Source organism: Salvia hispanica, chromosome 3 (genome assembly GCF_029641045.1).
Source record: "Salvia hispanica isolate PSC_SH4W2 chromosome 3, Shi_PSC_v1, whole genome shotgun sequence".
Taxonomy (NCBI): Eukaryota; Viridiplantae; Streptophyta; class Magnoliopsida; order Lamiales; family Lamiaceae; genus Salvia; species Salvia hispanica.
Genome location: NC_142694.1, coordinates 22,015,729 through 22,035,115, shown reverse-complemented (window position 1 = coordinate 22,035,115; position 19,387 = coordinate 22,015,729). Strand labels below are relative to the sequence as shown.

Below are 19,387 nucleotides of genomic sequence, written 5' to 3'. Positions count from 1 at the left end.
CACCTCTTTCTCCCTGAGCTTAGCGAAGAAGCAATCAATGAGCCTTGGAGACGTCACCACGGTAGTGTGCGTACACATCGTGAGTGGAGGGTTTCGATAATGAAGGGGGAACGATGACCTTTACCGGTGGCGGCGGAATGACGGAGGCGCGCCGGCTGAGAGTTACAGAGCTAGGGATTGGAAGATGGGAGAGAGGGAGAACGATGGATCTGTTTCTATGAGTTTTGTTCCATTGGTAATTGTTTTAATCAACTTATTTTTCATTAATTTGTAATTGGCAATTATAATTTGGGGCGCAACTATACATGTGTCTAATTGGACTAAATTTGGGGACGCTATTGTTTTGCGTCGTGTATTTTGATGATTTTTCAAAATTTAGTAACGCAATCATTTGCGTCTCTAATCTTGTGTCGTTATTGTAAAGATTTGTTGTAGTGTTAATTTTTAAAATTTTGAAATTTGGGGTGACAGCACACGCAAAAGAAAAAATCTTTTAAGACAAACAAACAAAATAATACAGAAACATGAAATAGAAAAAAAAAATTGGAAATTAAAACAATCATTATAATACGGAATAACAAGACTTATCGAATTTAATTATACAAAGATTAAATTTACAACAAAACAATGTGTATGATGATATGGAAAAATCTAATGCGTATTCATGCAAATCATTATGAAATCGTGATCAATTTGTTTTTTAGTTTGATATAAATCTGTTTAAAATAATACTTCAATATAGTGTTAGTTAAAATATTTACTCTCTATCCCACTAAGATGACATATTTGCTGAAGAGGATTCTTATGAATGAATCCTCCATGATTTCAAGATATAAGTATTTGACCCTCAATTTTAATACAAATGTCAAGAATAGGTGAACATAACCTAAAAAACTAGACTCAAAAGATATTTGGGTGGCACAAAAATAAGGGGAAAGAAGTGTATAGAGAGATGAACCCTCCTTGGGACCTAAGATGTCACGCCCCAACTTTCTAAGAATAGAAGGCTCGGTTTATCGTCAGTAATGCGGATTAAAGAAGTGGGGAAGAAGGGGGGAAACAATTTTGTAAATGGAGAATTACATGAACTCGAAAGAAAGTAATATTTTACCGGAAGCATTCAAGAACAAGTGGCATCATGTATAGAGACATGATGCATCCAATCACTATTCTATCAAAGAACATACGACTGCTCAACACCGTCCATCGTCATCGTCGCTCAACCGACACATTTTTAAAACATAGGGCTGAGTACTTGATATACTCAGTGAACACAAGCCAAATACATTTTCATAAAACTGTCATGTCAAGCCATCACTGAGTGAGTGATGCACTTTTTATTAGTACGAACTAAACCTGCAAGTGTACAGAGTATATATAGTATAGCTAAAGGTTAGTAACGGATATCGAACACAGTAAAAACGATCACAGATTGTCTATCTTCTACTAATTGGAGAAATAAAGGTTTTTGGGTTTTTTGAAAATAAATTTGTAAAAATAAAGAAAACAAGTAAATAGATGCAGATAAAGTCACAGAATAAAAATATATGAGATAAGAGAAATCCAGGGATGTGCTTTCACAGTTATGCTTTATACATGTTCCAACTACAACACCCTAGCACAGTTCATACTTTACTAGAACAAGTCACACAATTATTGTCCATGCGACACAAAGTGGATTACAGACATTAGGGGCGTCAATCGTAGATTTGTAACTCCTAAAAGCTCCTTAGACTCTTAATGTTTTCGCTCTCAATTAACAGTGTCGTTTCAAGGGAAGCTAATTGTAACGTTACCTAAGCTCTTTTGACTCGCAAACCTCCTCTGACTATGTTGCAAGTCAATAGATCATCATAGAATGTGTCACTCAAATATGAAGAAATTATCAAACACTTAAAAAAGAAGCAAAGTAATGAACAAAACAGATATTAAATAAATAGGAACTGTATAACCAAGGTCGTTACTAACACATCCCTAGAATTCTATGAGTTTAGTTACATATGATGAAATAAGCTAAACACAGAGTTTTTAGGAAAAACATAGAAAACATTAAAACTAAAGCAAATTAAATCTTGTAGTCTTGATCTTCTCTTGAATCAACACTTTAAACGCCTTTGATCTTAATGAACAGTGTAAGATCTCTCAACTATTATGCTCTGGAAATTATTCAGCAAAAATGTCCCTTTGATGAAGTTTGAGGGGTTTATAGCCTCCAAGTCATGTGCCTTGATATGATAAATCCTTATAGAGTATGGTAAGTCTTTGAGAGAAAATAGGGCAATTTCTGTGCACCGCGTTTTTCCAGCTGGCCGTTGCACAATGTTCAGTAGTCGCTGCAAATCATCCGTAGCTTTTTTATCTCTAACAGCGGTCGCAGCACACAACCCAGTTGTCGTTGGACGTGTTCTTCTTTTCAGCTCTAATTTTCCGAAGCGGACCGCTTCAGGGGTAGTTCGCTAGCTGTCTCGAAGACTCCAAATTTCCATCTTCGACTTTTTGCTATCTTTTTAGGCTCTATTTTTCACATTTATCACAAAACGGACCAAATATGCAAGTAAAGGACATGTAATGCAACTTTGACACTCAAAACGGAACAAATAATGGCCTTAAAACAGTACAAAATCCGATCATATTAACTCCCCAAAAATTAACTCTTTATTTGTCCTCAAAGAAAACATAAAAAACATAAATAGACGCACGGATTGCATAAGGACTAGACGTCGTAATTGCCTTAAATATGGAAGAAATAGATGAATTAACGCAATCAGTTCAAGCTAGAGTTATTAATGCATTTTCATTACTAACTCGTAGATCACCTTGGATTTATGAACTCACAAGGGAAAACTTCCAAAGATGGGAAGTGTATTTATCTCTCACCCTCAATAGTATATATGACAATGTGTATAAGCACTCAAATCGTGCATCAAACAAAGTTTACCATAGGCTTGCTCAAAGTCTAATCCCTCATCTACTGGATGTGATTAAGCATCCAAAGTCTGAAAGGTCTCTATTTTTTGTCGTAATGTAGGCTCTTTGGTAGGTGAGGAATACTTTGTTAAAAAGTGACTAAAAATAAATATTACCAAGTAGAGTAAAATTGATTCCACTTTTCTTTCAAACTCAATACACTTTTGACGATTATTCTAACTTCAACTCACTTTTGCATTCCTTTTATTTTCTTTATTTTTCTACACAAACTTTCTTTCTTTTCTCTTTCTTTTTCTTTTTATACTATAGGCATCTTTTCTAGAACATGCACCCTTTAAATTTTTCTATTTCACAACGTGCACTTTCTTCAACTAAGCATACTACTTTTTCTTTCACCATTTCCCCCTTATCTCCCAAATTCCTCCATAATGGAGAATAAAAAAAACTATACATCCGGGTTTTTTGGGCGGCTATCTAGTTAGTTCAGCTATCACTGATGGAAGCCCATGCAGTTGTTCGGCCGGTTGGGTACTCAGGATTCAATTCCCTAGTGGTCTAGGGTGAACTGTCTCTCTTCTAATGAATAAGATAGTGGATCGAGAAAACATGGGCCTAGTGCAACACTATGAAACTAAATGGTTCCAATGAATAAAGAGAAAAAAAAATGAAGAATGTTTAGGCTGTACACCTAATTTTCCTGGCCTGGGATAGTAGTTCAATCGGTCAGAGCACCGCCCTGTCAAGGCGGAAGCTAAGGGTTCGAGCCCCGCCAGTCTCGGCGGAGGAATTGTTCTCATTAATTTGCCTTTCAAAGAATAGGCTTAAAGGCTCAAGGAATCGTCCATTAATTAATTTATGTTATCATTTGACTTTAATAAATTAATACACTCTTTATCCCAAAATAGATATCACACTTGAATAATGGCACTAGATTTTAGATGATGTTGTTTTGTGTATTAAGCGGAGAGAGAAAATTTGTATTTATATTAATGTCTGATAGTACTTTTTTTAAAAATTAAATGTGACATCTTTTATGAAACAAACTAATTAGAAAAGTGTGATATCTACTATCGGACGAATGGAATATCGTTTTCTAACTGTTGTCTAGTTTTGAATAATAAAAGTTTTATTGAAAACCTCTTGATGATATTATCAAACTTTGAGGTGTGATCCGTTGCTAACTCTGCTAACTCATCTTTGTAGTGTATTGAAAAAATGTCAACACGATGACATTAAAATGTCATCATAAACTTAGTTGATATTTTAATACATTGTGCTAACATTGATATTTAACATGTCAACTCATTATATTAAAATGTCTACACAACTTTGTGTTGACATTTTAATGTGATCGTGTTGACATTTTTAATACACCGCGTTGATGAGTTAGTATGTTAGCAATTTAAGAAAAGTTAACATTCCAACGCACCCCATCAAACTGGACTCTCTCATCACATGATTCATTCCAATAACATTACTAGCACCTCTAGACATTTATCATCACTACCCAAGTTATCAGGATTTTTGGATTACGAAAAACTTGCACCATTTGATAAATCGAAGTAATGCATACAAAATATTGTATTAATAAGTGTTATGTGAACAATGATTAAAAAATAACAATCACTGAGACCTCGTCTTTCAATATATAGGCAAGGAAGACTTATATGATATTAGATCCATTCGGTGTTATATACCACACTAGCGCCGTTCATTTCCTTAGGTAAGGGAATTTTAGGACTGACGTCGTAACCTTTCGCAATAGGTAGTCAAAGTCAATCTAGATTGTGAAATCGAATTTCTTCTGCAATGAACCAACTACCTTACCTACTGTAAGATGTTCAACCAATCTACTAAGAAGAAGATTTAGACTTGTTTGTTTGTTATTCATTTAAATGTTTGTGAAACATCTTATAAATGCATAAACAAATACTAATGCAATAAAATTACTTCTTCTAGCATTGGGTTAAAAGTGGATTGTAGAGTTTGTTGTATGCAAAAAATTCTAATAGTGCATCATGCTTGAAACATATTTTGCAGTAAACCAAACCCAACAGTGTTCTCATCTTCCTCCATATCAAGTAAAACAAATTCCACATGAAGAAGTCATTTACCTTCACAAACACATTTTCTTAATTCCTTTGGGTGTTTTACGGACCTGTTCGCTATTTGCAACGGGATTGTTATCAGTATTAGCGTGTCGAACTTAAATTTTCGAAAGAACGAGAGTGGCATAAGATTTATGCTCGTCCCCAAATCACACAAGGCATTTGTTTGCCAATCATCTCCAATGACACATGAGATGTTGAAGCCTCCCCGGACCTTGAGCTTTTCTATAAGTTTCTTTTGAATTATTGCACTACAACTATTGACACGTTGACTTTCTCGTCCTTAGTCAACTTTTCTTCTCAATGACCACGTATCTCAAGAATTTAGAATACTTAGGCATCTATCAAAAAGCCCCTACTAATAGGATGTTCAAGTGGTCTTTCCAAACAATATCTAGAAACTTTGAGAATTGATCATCAATCTTCGTGTTTTTTGGATGGTTAGGGAAAATCTTGGGCACATACAGATTTATAGTAGGATCTTCGACATATTCATTTAAGCTTGTTTAGACTTAAGGATGAGGACTTGGTTCTAGGGCTCATCTTTCTTTCACACTGGTCTTGAGAAAAGAATGATTGTCGTAAACGATGCCACTTCTTACGTTGATGGCATTGTTGACCTTCGGGTTTTTAACGGTGTTCCCCGGAAATTATCATGACTGATGTTGTCTTCCCAAGACTTACGTAGTCTGACTCATTTGATACTCAAGGGATTCATGCAAAAGCTCATCTCTGTGACATCCATCTCCATCTTATCGGTTCTTTGATTCGAACCAGCCACAACAAAAAACTCGCCAACTAGTGACGGATATTTCCGTCACTAATCAGTGAAATTTATTCACTTAACATATTAGTGACAGATCAAGTTTTGGCAGATCCGTCATTAATAAACTTGTGGGTAAAAAGTTTTAGTGGCGGATTTTCCGTCACTAAAGTTATTATTACGAAAAACATAGGCGATTGCTTCGCATTAGTGACGGGTAATCTATCACTAATTAGTGACTGGCACTTTTCAGTCATTAATTCTGTCACTAGTTGTTGAGCTATTAAATGTTGTCACTAATTCCGTCATTATTTTGCACTTTTTTTTGTAGTGTGCCATGTATTGTCTGTTATCACCATGAGGGTTCTTATTAGGTTGTCGGTGGTGTTATTATTGGGCTCATCGACCGTACTATTTGACACAAAGGCTCTTGTTGGTGGTTACAAACATTGTTCGGATTCCTGTAAGATAGATTGGGATGTGAATTGTTCCTTGCTTGTTAATTACCACCCCCCAATAGGGGTGATAGTTGTTGAAGTTCCGTGGGTTGTCATTTGGGTGGAAGTAACTCTCATCCTCAACAATCCCTTGCGGCTTCTTGACATTTGACCCCTTCATATCATCCATATTTTGGTTCATCGTGATCAGCTATTGGGACGATGTTGATGTAGTCAAAATCACTAGCAGCGGTTATTACTCTGTGAGCTCTCTCTCTCCTAAGCTCTAACCTTTGTTGTTGCGCGAAAGCTTCTCCAATATCTTGGTGCAACTTTCATCTCCCAAATCCAGGAAAGAACCATCAGACACTTTATCGACTCGCTACACCCATTGTAGAAAATATTGATTCGATGCCTGGTGGAGAGCTAATGATTAGGAATTTTCTCAGCAAAGTCTTAAATCTCTCCCATGCTTCCTCCATAGATTCTTGATCTCTCTTTCTAAACTGGGTTATCTCGGCTTGTAGGCAGGGGCGGACCTACATGGTTGGGTGGGGGGCCATTGGAACCCCACCAATTTTAAGTGTATCTATATATATTACACATAAAATTATGTGATATAGTAATAGTTCAAGTGGCTTTGTTGTTGGGCATAGAAACCTTTAACTCTTTAATGTATGAGTTCAAATTCTACTCTCCAGTGTAAAAATTCCTGTGTCCGCCACTATTGTAGCTTGAGAGTGGTTCTAAAAGGGAAGAACTATTCTCAAATTTTTCTTATCGTATCGTGCCAACTTATAATCGAACTTGGCTCGAGACTGTCATACCAATCCCTTTGCTTCATCATCAGTGAGAACAAGAAAAGTCTTATCTTCATACATCATACGGTACTGGTACCCCATGTACTTGATGGTGTTACTAATTTTCAAATATAAATTGAATTAAATAAATTAGACTAATTTATACTAAATCCCGCTAGATAACATAAGTTAAATATAAGATTGACCTATTTCGAGGAATACGAAGACTACATGCGTTCAAAGCTTTCTTCTTCTGCTTTTTTGTTCCCATATCATATTAATTGTACTGAAAGCAAAATTCTTGAAAAAAGATAACAAAAATACCCACAAAACCTAATTAGAAAGCACAAACATATAAAATAAGAAGAAAAGATAAAACTCAGAGAAAATGATCAAATAAAAACTATAAGAATAGCATGAAAATTTTCACTTTAAAAACATTTTTTCTTCTTTATCTCATTCAATTTATTATCAAAAACCTTTTTACTACCACTTCTCCTAATTATTATTAAAAAAAAAACAAAACCTTTTTATTTTTCCAATTATCACATAAATAAACTAAACTTTTTTATTTCCCTAATTTTATTATAAAATTCATGATATTAATCTTGTTATTTTTCCCCCTAACATCCCTTTTATACATGTATAGTATATATTTTGATTCGTTCAGATTGGTTAAGTTTTAGAGTTAATGTATATGTGAAAGAAGACTTATAAACAGGGGCGGAGCTAGGGTGGGGCCAGGGGGGGCCCTGGGCCCCTCACCCTTTCCAACTTTACCTATATATTATATATGTACAAAACCATTAACAAAGTTTATAGTGGTGCAATTGGTAAGGATGATGCACATGTAGCTGATTAATCTTAGGTTCAACTCCTGATCTTGCAGAATTTGTCATTTTTTTTTTCACTGTCTATAAATATGATGTTAATATTTCTATGTGAATCCTTAGATTTTCTCTTGAGACTTGAATATGTTTATGTTCTATTAGATATTCTAATGCTAATAGTTTTGTTTATTTTCTCTAGTAATTTATAATCTTATAGCTAGTAATCTTGTATAAATAATTTTATTTTGTAACTATTAAGAATAATTTTCATAATTTTAGAACATATGTAAATACTATGTCATAGCATAATAATATTATTTAAAATCAATTTTAATGATATGCTATTTATTTTTAATTATATCGATGTTGACGTTGTCAATGTATCTCTATTTTTATTACCATCCTTTAGTTATCGATCTCATTATCCGTCTCTCGCGTACATCTCTCTATTACTTATGTTCGAGTTAATTTCATATTGTAGATACTGAAACAACTTGACACCGAAACAAATTAATAAAATTTAACAGTAATTTGGGCCCCCATGATTAAAATCCTGGCTCCGCCACTGCTTATAAACATTCACTAATCTATGTATCATTTTCGAGAGGACAATAATTTATTATTCTATCTCTCACATAACATTCACTAATCTATGTATCATTTTCGAGAGGACAATAATTTATTATTCTATCTCTCGATGTGTGCTTCTGTCAGTTGTGTGTTATTTTGTTTCGTTCAAGAAACTCGAACTTAGATGCTCCGTCATTAGTGATTAAAATACCAAGCAAACAAATAAACATGCCTTTCAGGGGGAAATTAATATATATCGCATCCTCCTCCAGCTAACCAAAAAAAAGCATAATCTAAATTAAGTAGAAAAAGAATCAAAAGCAAAAGCAAAAAGAGACCAATGAAATTAAAACGAGGGAAGATATAGACAGGCTTTTCAATTTTAAATTCCAAAGCAATTTGGATAAAACAATATTACACTTAATTGTATTAAATGATTCTAATAAATGTGAATAACCCTTCAACCTAATAAAGAGACCCATAACAATTCACATTAATCACATAGACTGTTATGGTTGACATTAATTAATAGAATCCCCATTTGACTTTGAAAAGTCTACTCATTTTCAATTAAAATACTTTGCCAAATTGCATCAATGGTGATGAATTCCCGGATAAGGATTGATGATGTAATGAATGATATTAATACTAAATATAACATGAATTTCCTCTATATTTCCGATCAAATTCATACAAAAAAGTCTACTTAGCCATTTCCTAACTTCCATCTTTGACCATTCAACGCCTCCACGTGTATAAAAGAGATTGATTTTGAGTTCAAAACATCAGCTAACAATCAAATTCAAAGAAATTCATCAATTAACAATGTTTTGCTGCTTACGAACAAGAGGCCGGAAAGAGGGGAATCAGGATCAAAAGCCGGTGGCGGCAGGCGGCAAAAATCAGCCGCCACCGGGGAGCTATGGATACGGTGAGAATGAGGGGAAATTGAAAGGCGGCGGGAAGGATGGAAACATGGTGGTTTTGGCGGGAGCAGGCGCCGCAGTTGCTGCCACCGCCGCTACGGCTGTGGTGGTGGCTGGCGTCGCGGATTCCGGTGATGGTACGTCGCAGGGCTGCTGCTGCGGCGGTGGAGACGGTGGAGCGGGGTGCGCCGGCGGCGGTTGCGGCGGCTGTGGTGGTTGTGGAGGTTGATCAAGTGCAGTGGAGATTGTTAATTACTAAATTGTTTTGTTTGTGTAATTAGCAAATTGGAGTAATTATTTTTTTCCTTCTTCTTTGTGAATATTTATATTTGGTAATTATCAAGTATTCATCGGCGGATTTAGTGACTATTCTCCGTGCTGATTTGTAAGCACTTTAATGGGTGGAGCAATTAGCTCAAGGATTTAAAGTTGCTCCATTCTCAAAGACATGGTTTGATATCATGACCGTTTGATTAAGAATGGACGAGCCTCGTGCTACTCGACCACGCTCCTTGGATTAATTTTTGTAAATATTGTTGCATGTGAATACCGTATTTAATTCGTCAGTGTTGTTGAATTGTGATTTGTCAGAATTTAGTACATTGCTAGCTTTAATATTTTACACTTGTGGAAACCATAATTAAATATGCTTGGCTGTTTGGTTTTGAACTGAGGCAAATGAAAAGGATTGCTGCTATGTTTGGTTAAAACCTGAAAGCGATACGTGATACTAAGAAGACGTGTTTACCCCAGCAACAACTTTATATATTATCAATATTAATATGAGCTTTTTATGAAAAATCAGAAATGAGGTGTAAAATACATGAATGCTTTTCTCGGCTCTTTTTTTGTCTTACATGAAGTTTAAAGTAAATATGCAGATGATCAGATATATGATGACATAATACTACTAATTGGGTTTATAATTTAAAGTTTAAGAGTTCTATCATTTTGATTTTATTTATTTACTTCATAGAATTTAATTTCTTTTAATCTTTAAAATTTTGAAATTTGGGGTGACAGCAAAAAAAAAAAAAAACTCTTAAGAAATACAAACAAAATAATACAGAAGAAAGGAAAGAGAAAAATGGAAATTAAAACAATGATTATAAAACGGAATAACAAGACTTATCGAATTTAATTATTTGAAGATTAAATTTACTATAAAACAATATGTAACAGGGACGGAACTAGACTTTCAAATAAGCCGGTGCTGAAATCCTTAAAAATAATAATAACAATAATAATATAATAATAATAACAATAATACCAAAAATTTCAATTCAAATATAACGTCTTTACAATTTTTACGAGGCTCTAGATGATAATTGTTTCCGACGTGTCGCCATTTCTTGAAATCGTCGAAGAATGGCCTCATTTTCAATTTTGTTAAAAATATCCTTCTCAATGTATACAACTAAGATATCATTCATCCAACCGTCTCCCATTCTGTTTCGCAAATCAGTCTTGATAAATTTCATCGAAGAAAATACTCTCTCAACAGAGGCGGTCGCAACAGGAAGGATCAGAGTCAATTCAATCAAACGGTATACCAAGGGAAAAGCCTTATCTCTTGTGGTAGCGACCAAAATCTTTGCAAGATTTCCCAAATCTTCAATATTGGAGAACTCGACTTTATCAACTATATCACTGATATAAGTTTTAAGTTGATATTGGAGAGCCATACATTCAGTGCACGAGAAGTCATCCGGATAAAGTTCTGCGAGACGGACCAACTTGTCGATATTGAAGCTAGCAAAGGAGTTTCTTGGACTAAGGCAATTCATGCAAATAAGCAATTCCGTATTTGTTTCTGGAAAACGATTTTCCATCTCTTGAATAACTAAATCAAGAACCTAATAATTATAAGTAGTATGAAATTAGAATACAAAGAAATATTTAATAATAATCATAACTAAGAAATAAAATAGAAATCGTACCTGACAGTAAACCTCCACCTTGTAATGATGATAATTTGTAACGCGTTCCCCTCGTTTCATTCGCACACCAAACTTGACGGCATCATCCATATTGATGACATCAATGGAATTAGTCACACAAAACTCTTCAACCTGTCTCACGAATTGGTTCCATCCATTCTCCCGAAAGTCTTGCAAAGTCCTTTTAGTTGTATCAATCAAAGATATAGCTTGAACTATATTTTGATCCCGAAGTTGCAAAACTTTTGACAAATCATTTGTTGACCCAAGCAACTCAATCATCAAGTGTAAAATAAAAATAAAGTCATAGCTTCCAAGTCTCATACTCAATGTTTTTGATATACCTTTATTATCTGGATTAGTACCATCTTCATACACATTTTCAAGTACTTCAATTACCGATGACCACATACCTTTTAGACGAAGCAAAGTAGTGAAGTGTGATCCCCATCGAGTGTCACCCGGCCGCCTTAAACTCATCTCTTGATTTAAACCTCTTCCACTTTTAATCTCTTCCCTTTCTAGAGATTTGACAATTTTCTCATGCTCAGCTTGTCGTAGTTTGTCTCTCCTTTTACAAGATGTTCCACATGTATTTACAATCATAGTGACAATGGTGAAAAAATCACTTATAGCACCATGTTGTTTTGTAACATTTACCACGACTAGTTGGAGCTGATGAGCAAAACAATGGATGTACTTCGCAGATCTATTTTCATTCAGTATAAGGGTTTTTAGACCATTGTACTCACCCCGCATATTTGATGCACCATCATAGCCTTGACCTCTTAACCGTGATAAAGATAAAGCATGCTTAGCAAACACTGAGTCAATCCCTTCCTTCAATGACTTTGCTGTAGTATCAGTGACATGTACCAAGGCTAAGAATCTTTCTATAATCTCTCCATTATTGTTCACGTATCTAATAACCAAAGCCATTTGCTCTTTTATCGATGAATCTCGCGCTTCATCAACCAATAGAGAGAATTTGCGATTTTCAATATCTTCCAAAATAACTTTCGTAGTCTCAACAGCACAACAATTTGATAATTCCTTTTGAATCAAAGGACTAGTCATCTGATTATTACGTGGAGCGTTCTCCAATGTAACTGCAGCTACCTCTTCTTTATGCTCACAATACCATTTAAGTATCTCTAGAAAGTTTCCCTTGTTTGTAGACGCAAATGATTCATCATTCCCACGAAATGGCAATCCCTGTCTTAACAATAATCGAATCACATCTAAAGAAGCAGTCAAGCGAATGCGGTAGTTGACTTCGTCTTCCTTATCATATTTCCTCAAATTGTAATCAACACTTTGTCTTTGATTTTTAAACCCTTCAAAAAGTATTCTGGCCTGATCATGTGTGCTATTTGCTGAACCTTCATGTTCTCTAAAAATAGCAAGCGCCTTTTTCCAATTTTTAAAGCCCGTACTCACGAATACATCATCTCCAAAACGATTGGCATTAATAGGCTTGAAAAGATAACACCAAAAACAAAATGCCGCTTCTTTTTCAACACTATATTCCAACCATATATGTTTTTCAAACCATTTAGCTTGGAAGCTCCTTTTCTCTTTACCATACGAAGTTTTCCTAAAGACATGACCTTTCGGTTGACAAGGCCCCTTAGAGACATATTCTCTTCGAATGCGATCCCTTATTTGAACATCATAACTAGCAATAGGACTCCGTAGCCCCGGGTCACTAACTATGTTTTCCGGATTAACTTCAATATTGATTCTTTCTTGATTCAAAATCGCATTCGGGTCACTAACTATGTTTTCAGAATTAGCTTCAAAACTTGCAACATTGATTCCATCCTGGTTCACAGTCGAATTCGGGGTTGCAATACTCGAACTAGAAGTTGAATCATTCCTTGATTTTTTAAAATATCGATGCATAACTGTAGCCAAGAATAAACAAGATTAATTAGATAATTTGCATTCGTACATTTTAAATTATTGCAACGTGTAATCTACTAATAAGAAAGTAAGATAATGCATTAGAAAAACATTTATGTTAAATTCATGCCACAACTGCATATTTTTATATATCAAATTGTAATGATTCAAAAACTTGTATTATCACAATTCTCAAAGGTTAATTATGTTTTTCCTATTCAAGCAACAGAATTAAAATCATAATAAATAATTTTAGGTTTCATGCCATTAAATCAAAGTAAAAAGTTAAAATCACAATTAGAATCAAACCTTTTAATTTTTCTACAAGTATAGGAGACCCTTGACCTCTGATTTCTGATATGATTTTGCGGCTGCTGTAATTTGCGTGCGCCTCCGATATGATTTTAATTGGAGAAGAAGAAACGTTACTTGTAGTATAAATTTGGGCTTCTATATTCAATAAAGGCTATTTTAGTTTATCTATTATTATTATTATTATCATTATATATTAAAGGCCCAAGTCTAATACTCCAATCCAATATAATTAATGACCCAATTTAGAAGCCCAATTTCACCATGTGTCGTCTTCTTCAAATTGGGGGTCTCTCAACCTCTTCGCCTCTTCCAGAAACTCACAGACGCAGTATACATAAAAATTCAGGCTATCCGAAGCCGGGGCGGAAATCCGACGGGGCGCGGCTGCATAGGGGGGGGTAGGGGTCCGGTTCCGGCCAAGCCCCCGCTGGAGCGGTGGCTTGGCCGCCGGTATCTCCGTCCCTGATATGTAAGATATGGAAAAATCCAATGTGTGTTGTAGGAATCAGACCACCATGATTCACTAATTACTGGGACATCTTTTTGTTATTACACCGCTTATTAAGATGGCTACTCTCAGAGAAACAAGCCAAATACAAAAGATAGAAACAAGATTACAAGTCTACTTAGTACAAGATAAACTAAATCGGAACCCTAGCTATTCTCAAGTCTTCTACCGGACTTGAGACTCCAACTCCTCCGATTACCTGCACACTAAGTAAATGAATCAGTACAACAAAACAAGACTTCGTAGAGTCTAACGTCTTAAACATAAAACACACAGAAATAAGAGATTTGAAGGATATGGCTCAAGTCACAATAGTGATTGCACTAGGCCTTGGACCTCCCCAAATCTCAACTGAAAGTAACAAAGGAGAATTGGATAAAATCTTACAAAGGAGATGTTCCATAGGAGTCTTTTAAAATTCAACATCCATCAATAAACTAGAGTTTAAAGTCTCACAAATGAGTATATATATAGGTGGGGTTGAAAACCTAAGAGAAAAAGCTTTAAAATGGATAAAATCAGCCAAAAAGTGCCTGCGGCCGACCCGGACATTCAGAAAGTGCCAATTACCCGACCCGGGCAAACTTTCTGCCCAACTTGTCAAAACCATGCAAGATACTCATGCGAACCTCTTTCGAAGATGAAAACATTGATAATCTTTGAAGAGCGTTTGAACATCATTTTGATAAGCTGATTACTCTTGGAATCCAACTGCGTTTGAAACCTTTGACGCCCGGTCCCATGATCGTATCATCCTCTCATTCTTGAAAAGAATTTGTCCTCAAATCCGAGCCTTCTCTTTTCCTCTCATCCTCAGGAGGCCATCGAACTTTATTGGCTCTTCGGAGTGTCTTCTCTCTCATCCTTAGACTATAATCAATCCATGGCTCCCGTCGAAGGAGAGACAGTTGATGTCTAGCACCATGGTCATATCACATTCCTCTTTAATTTTTCACAACAAGATAATACACATCTATTTTTTTTGGTAGCTTTCTCTTTCTGGTTCATACATTTAACCACTCTTATCTCTCTTTAATTAAATCTCTCATCATTTAATACTTAATCCACTTTTCTCTCTCTCCAATTAACCACATTAACTAACAATTCCTAAAATCTCGTGCCGATAAAAAATATATGTTATTAGCCGGGATGGAGGGTGAAGTAAAATATAATTATGGAAAAAAAATATAATTATATAAGGGCACTAAATTCTCACATGAATTTCTCCGAAGTTTCCATGATCTATTCAACTTCCATATTTGTTATCTGAACAATTCGACTTCCATATTTGTAATTCGACCAATATGGCGCCTCTGTGCTCTGTGTATAAAAAGAGCTAGATATGTGAGTGCAAATCATCACTTAACAATGTTTTGCTGCGTACGAAAAAGAGGCCGCAAAGAGGGCAATCAGCAGAAAAAGGCAGTGCCGGCAAACGGGAAAAATCAGCCGCCACCGCCACCGAATGTGGGGAAATCGAAAGGCGGCGGGAATGATGGAAACATGGTGGTTCTGGCGGGCGCAGCTAGCGTGGGGAAATCCGCTGATGGTACTTCACAGGGATGCTGCTGCGGCGGTGGAGATGGCGGAGGAGGGGGTTGCGGCGGCGGCTGTTGCGGTGGCGGTGGTTGCGGCGGCGGCGGTGGTTGTGGAGGTTGATCAATTGCGGTGGAGATTTCCATGGCAATTTCTTCCTCTCTTCCCATAGATTTTCTAAAATGTAGCAGTCATTATATGAAATCCTTCATTTCTTCTCTCTTCCCTTTTATCGACGGCTGCTCTCTTCTTTGTCGACGGTTTCCATGGCAATTTCTTCCTCTCTTCCCATAGATTTTCTTTGTATTTTGATTCTCCATTTTTAACGGGGTAATGATAAATGTATATAATTGTACATACATAATCAAACTTTTTTACGTTTTACGTTAAAAATCGATTTATAAATATTAATTGAATTAAAATAACTTACATACTAATAATTCTGTAACAACTTTTTTAAAAATTGAAATTTTATATGGGGGTGGAACCAGTGTTCTCAACAATTTATTATTTCTCTTATTACTATAAACAAAGTAGAAGTGATTAATTTTTAATCCAAAGAGTATTAATACTCGCACTTTAAACTGAAAATCATATACACATGGAGTAGTACTTTATACAAACGCTATCTTTCCACATTACCACAATCCATAAAAAAAATCATGAATAGTACATAAATATTCAACATAAACATTATTCATGTTTTGACCACATATTTCTTGGCTAACAAAAACAGACGAAAACCTTAACCATGCCACAGCAAAGTTTCTAAATCCATCACATCATTTGCAGCTCAGGAATGGAACAACGATAACGACCGAGCTCAGAAACCGAAGCCAGAGGTTCTCTACTTCTCCAATATCGGCCTCATCTGCACCACTCGATTTTACAGAGGAAAATATCGAACAGAGGTAAGTTCATCCCATCAACTCGAGTAAAATTTTCATCAACAGTTTAACACTATGACTGCATTTACCGTACATTATGACACTTGTGCTAAATTTCACCTTCGTTTGGAGATAGCGTTGAGCTCGTTTCCAGACTTCCCTGCCTCGGGAAATCTTGGAGGTGGACATGGAATACAAGAAACAGCTTGATGATAGCCCTGAACGTTGAGAAAATATCAAGATTATCATTGCACAACACGAGTAACTGGCAATATACAAGAGAAACGAAAGATTTATTAGAACAAGGATATATAAATGCTGGTTGAGGCTTCTCTCACATCATTCACGAACAAGAACCAGATTGTGATCAAACCCTGCGACAGCTTGCAAAACATCAGAGCCCTCCAAATATTCGACCAACATAGGTTCGGGTTCATCAGCAGAGCTACCCAATCCGAGCCTGCCATTTCTACCACAGCCCCAAGACCAAACCTCCCTCTTCTCTGTTACTGCAATAGAATGCACCCGGCCTCCGGAAACAGAAACTGGCATTTCACCAACCAAACTATCAACAACGAAGGGCATATTCTCTGGGCCGTCTCTCCCAAGTTGAGAACACTGGTTCCACCCCCATGTAAAAATAGTTGGCCCTTCTTCTGCACTGCAGATAGCTAAAGAATGCCCGAGCCCTGATGCTATACAGATTGGCCGGAGGCCAAGGTCGACAGAATGCAATCCTAAATATCCCGTCACTTGACCAAGTTGGCCATACACGTTGCTCCCCCCACTCAGAAGCGTACCATCCCCTGAAAATCGAATCCAAACCACCTTAAAAAACTCCCCATCACATGATTTGCCAGTCTATCAATCGATAACAAAGACTTACCGCATAGTATTAAGGAATGATCAAGCCCACAAGCCATATCCACAACTTCAGCATCACTGACTTCTTCTATCAAAGTAGGCTCCCAGATTATAGGCATATCTGTTTCCTTCTCCATTGCTTCTGAAACCAGCTTCTCAGCTGCCTCAATCATCATACTCTTATTCTCACTCAGCGATATTACTTTTTCAGAAATGGAATCCAATGGTGAGGCCTCCAAAGATCTACCAATCCTCCCTAATCTACAATCTGCATAATAACCCCATCCGAACAATTTCCCACCCTTAGTCAGTGCAAGAACATGTCCCCAGCCAAGTGAAACCTGCAAAATCATATAACCGAAATGCAATTAACATATTCAATCAGCAAAACAACTTCACACCGATCATGTTAACTGAGCTCTATAAATCAATTCTACCTTAAACTAGTAAGAAGACTACCTTAACTATCTCATGTCCGAGAAGTGATTCAACCCTGGCCGGTGAGACAGCCTCGGTGACATGTTTCCCAAGACCTAGCTGTCCACGCTTCGACATCCCCCACACCCACAATGCACCATCATCTCCAATAGCAGCAGATACAACACCAGATGCAAACGCAGCTCGAACCATCACCTTATCCAACCCTTCCACCTTTTGTGGTTTACTCCACGTCTCTCTATATTAAATATGAACAAATTGTTTATTGAAAACAATCATAAGAAGCATCTTGGATTCATTTATCATGCAAAAGAACAATCTTGAATTCAAAAATCAAGTTTTCTCTAGAGGACTAAGAGAAGCACAAATTTGGCATAAAATAGAAACATTAGCTTTTGCCTGTGAAATCAGGCAGTGCCACAAAAATCTCGAATTATCTATATAAATCATTAAAAATCTGAACTTCAATTAAGTAAGATTTCATTATTTTCAGACATATGAGATCTCATCCACCCCAATCTTGAGTTCTTTATATTGACTGTAGCAAAAGTCCATGAGGCTCTGTTCGCTACCATGATATTCAGCTTGCGAAATTGGAATTGGAATTGAATTGGAATTGGAATTGAATTACAATTCCAATTCCTTCCAATTTCACAATTTGAATTCTACACAAACATACTTCACACACACTGTACACACATACACACACACTTCAAATCAATTCCTTCAAATTAAATTCCGTATATCATTTTTACTGAACAAAGGATTTGAAATTGAATTCAATTCATTCAAATTCAATTCCGTTGAATTACAATTCCATTCCAATTCCAATTCCAATTCCGTATATCGAACGAATTGGAGGTAAAAATTTGAAATTTCACAATTTGGGGGGAGCAAAACCTAGGAGAGAGCGGGCCGCGGCCGAGCTGAGACTCGTTATTCCGGCCCCAAGCCCAAACGTGGCCCTCAGAAGTAACGGCGAGAGAATGGTAGTGACCGGCGGCGACGCTGCAAACATCAGGCGGAAGGCCCGGTATAGGAGTGGGCTCGTAGGCGTCGGAGCTAAGCCCGAAAGGGGAGTTTTGGAGACCAAGTGCACCCTGGGAATCGTCGCCGAAGCTCAAGACGGTGGTTTTGACGGACAACCATCGGCAGCTCAGCCCGATTAGAGGGCCCGGTCGGGTTATGAAATTTTTGTTGAGGAATCGAAGCATTGCGCGAGTTATGTTTTCAAGTGACTGAAAATGTTGTAAACAAAATTATTAGAATAATTTTTTTTTCATTTATATTAAGTTTGTTTAATAAAAAATACTCTCTCCGTCCCTAAAATATTTTCCGCACTTTGACTTGGAACAAATTTTAAGAAATGTAATAAAAAATTAGTTGAAAAAGTTAGTGGAATGTTATATATTAGTTTTATAATAAAATGTGAATACGAATTAACTAGTGGAATATGAGGTCCACTATAAAAAAATGTTAAAAAGTTAAATGGGGCAAATTTTTTGGGGTGGAAAGAAATAGGAAAATGAAACAAACTTTCAGGGACGGAGAGAGTATTAATTTTAGATTGAGACATTATTTGGGACCAAAAGTAACAAACTTAACGTAAAGGTCATTTATAAAAAGTAACAA

At 36.2% G+C, this 19,387-nt stretch overlaps 3 protein-coding genes across 8 annotated transcripts; all 3 read right to left on the bottom strand.

The window, feature by feature from the left end:
* Positions 1-10,669: 10,669 nt before the first annotated feature.
* LOC125195128 (uncharacterized) lies at positions 10,670-11,350 on the bottom strand. The gene has a single exon (XM_089067000.1). It carries the CDS (start codon positions 11,192-11,194, stop codon positions 10,670-10,672), a length of 525 nt encoding a protein of 174 aa, XP_088923126.1. The 5' UTR covers positions 11,195-11,350.
* Positions 11,211-13,207, bottom strand: LOC148930374 (uncharacterized). Its single transcript, XM_089066448.1, has 2 exons — positions 11,308-13,207; positions 11,211-11,218 (listed from the first exon to the last, which is right to left on the bottom strand). Exons 1-2 carry the CDS (start codon positions 13,205-13,207, stop codon positions 11,211-11,213), a joined length of 1,908 nt encoding a protein of 635 aa, XP_088922574.1.
* Positions 13,208-16,173: 2,966 nt separating this feature from the next.
* Positions 16,174-18,998, bottom strand: RUG2 (Regulator of chromosome condensation (RCC1) family protein). Of its 6 annotated transcripts, none has more exons than XR_007175575.2 (6): positions 18,656-18,998; positions 17,777-17,993; positions 17,340-17,658; positions 16,792-17,259; positions 16,543-16,671; positions 16,174-16,437 (listed from the first exon to the last, which is right to left on the bottom strand). XR_007175575.2 is itself a non-coding variant. In XM_048118982.2 (5 exons), exons 1-4 carry the CDS (start codon positions 18,967-18,969, stop codon positions 16,793-16,795), a joined length of 1,317 nt encoding a protein of 438 aa, XP_047974939.1. In that variant the 5' UTR covers positions 18,970-18,998; the 3' UTR covers positions 16,174-16,671; position 16,792. The 6 variants fall into 6 exon arrangements, 1 of the variants encoding a protein (XP_047974939.1); XR_007175574.2 differs by having other exon boundaries at positions 16,174-16,445; positions 16,548-16,671; XR_007175573.2 differs by having other exon boundaries at positions 16,548-16,671.
* Between the last annotated feature and the right edge of the window lie 389 nt (positions 18,999-19,387).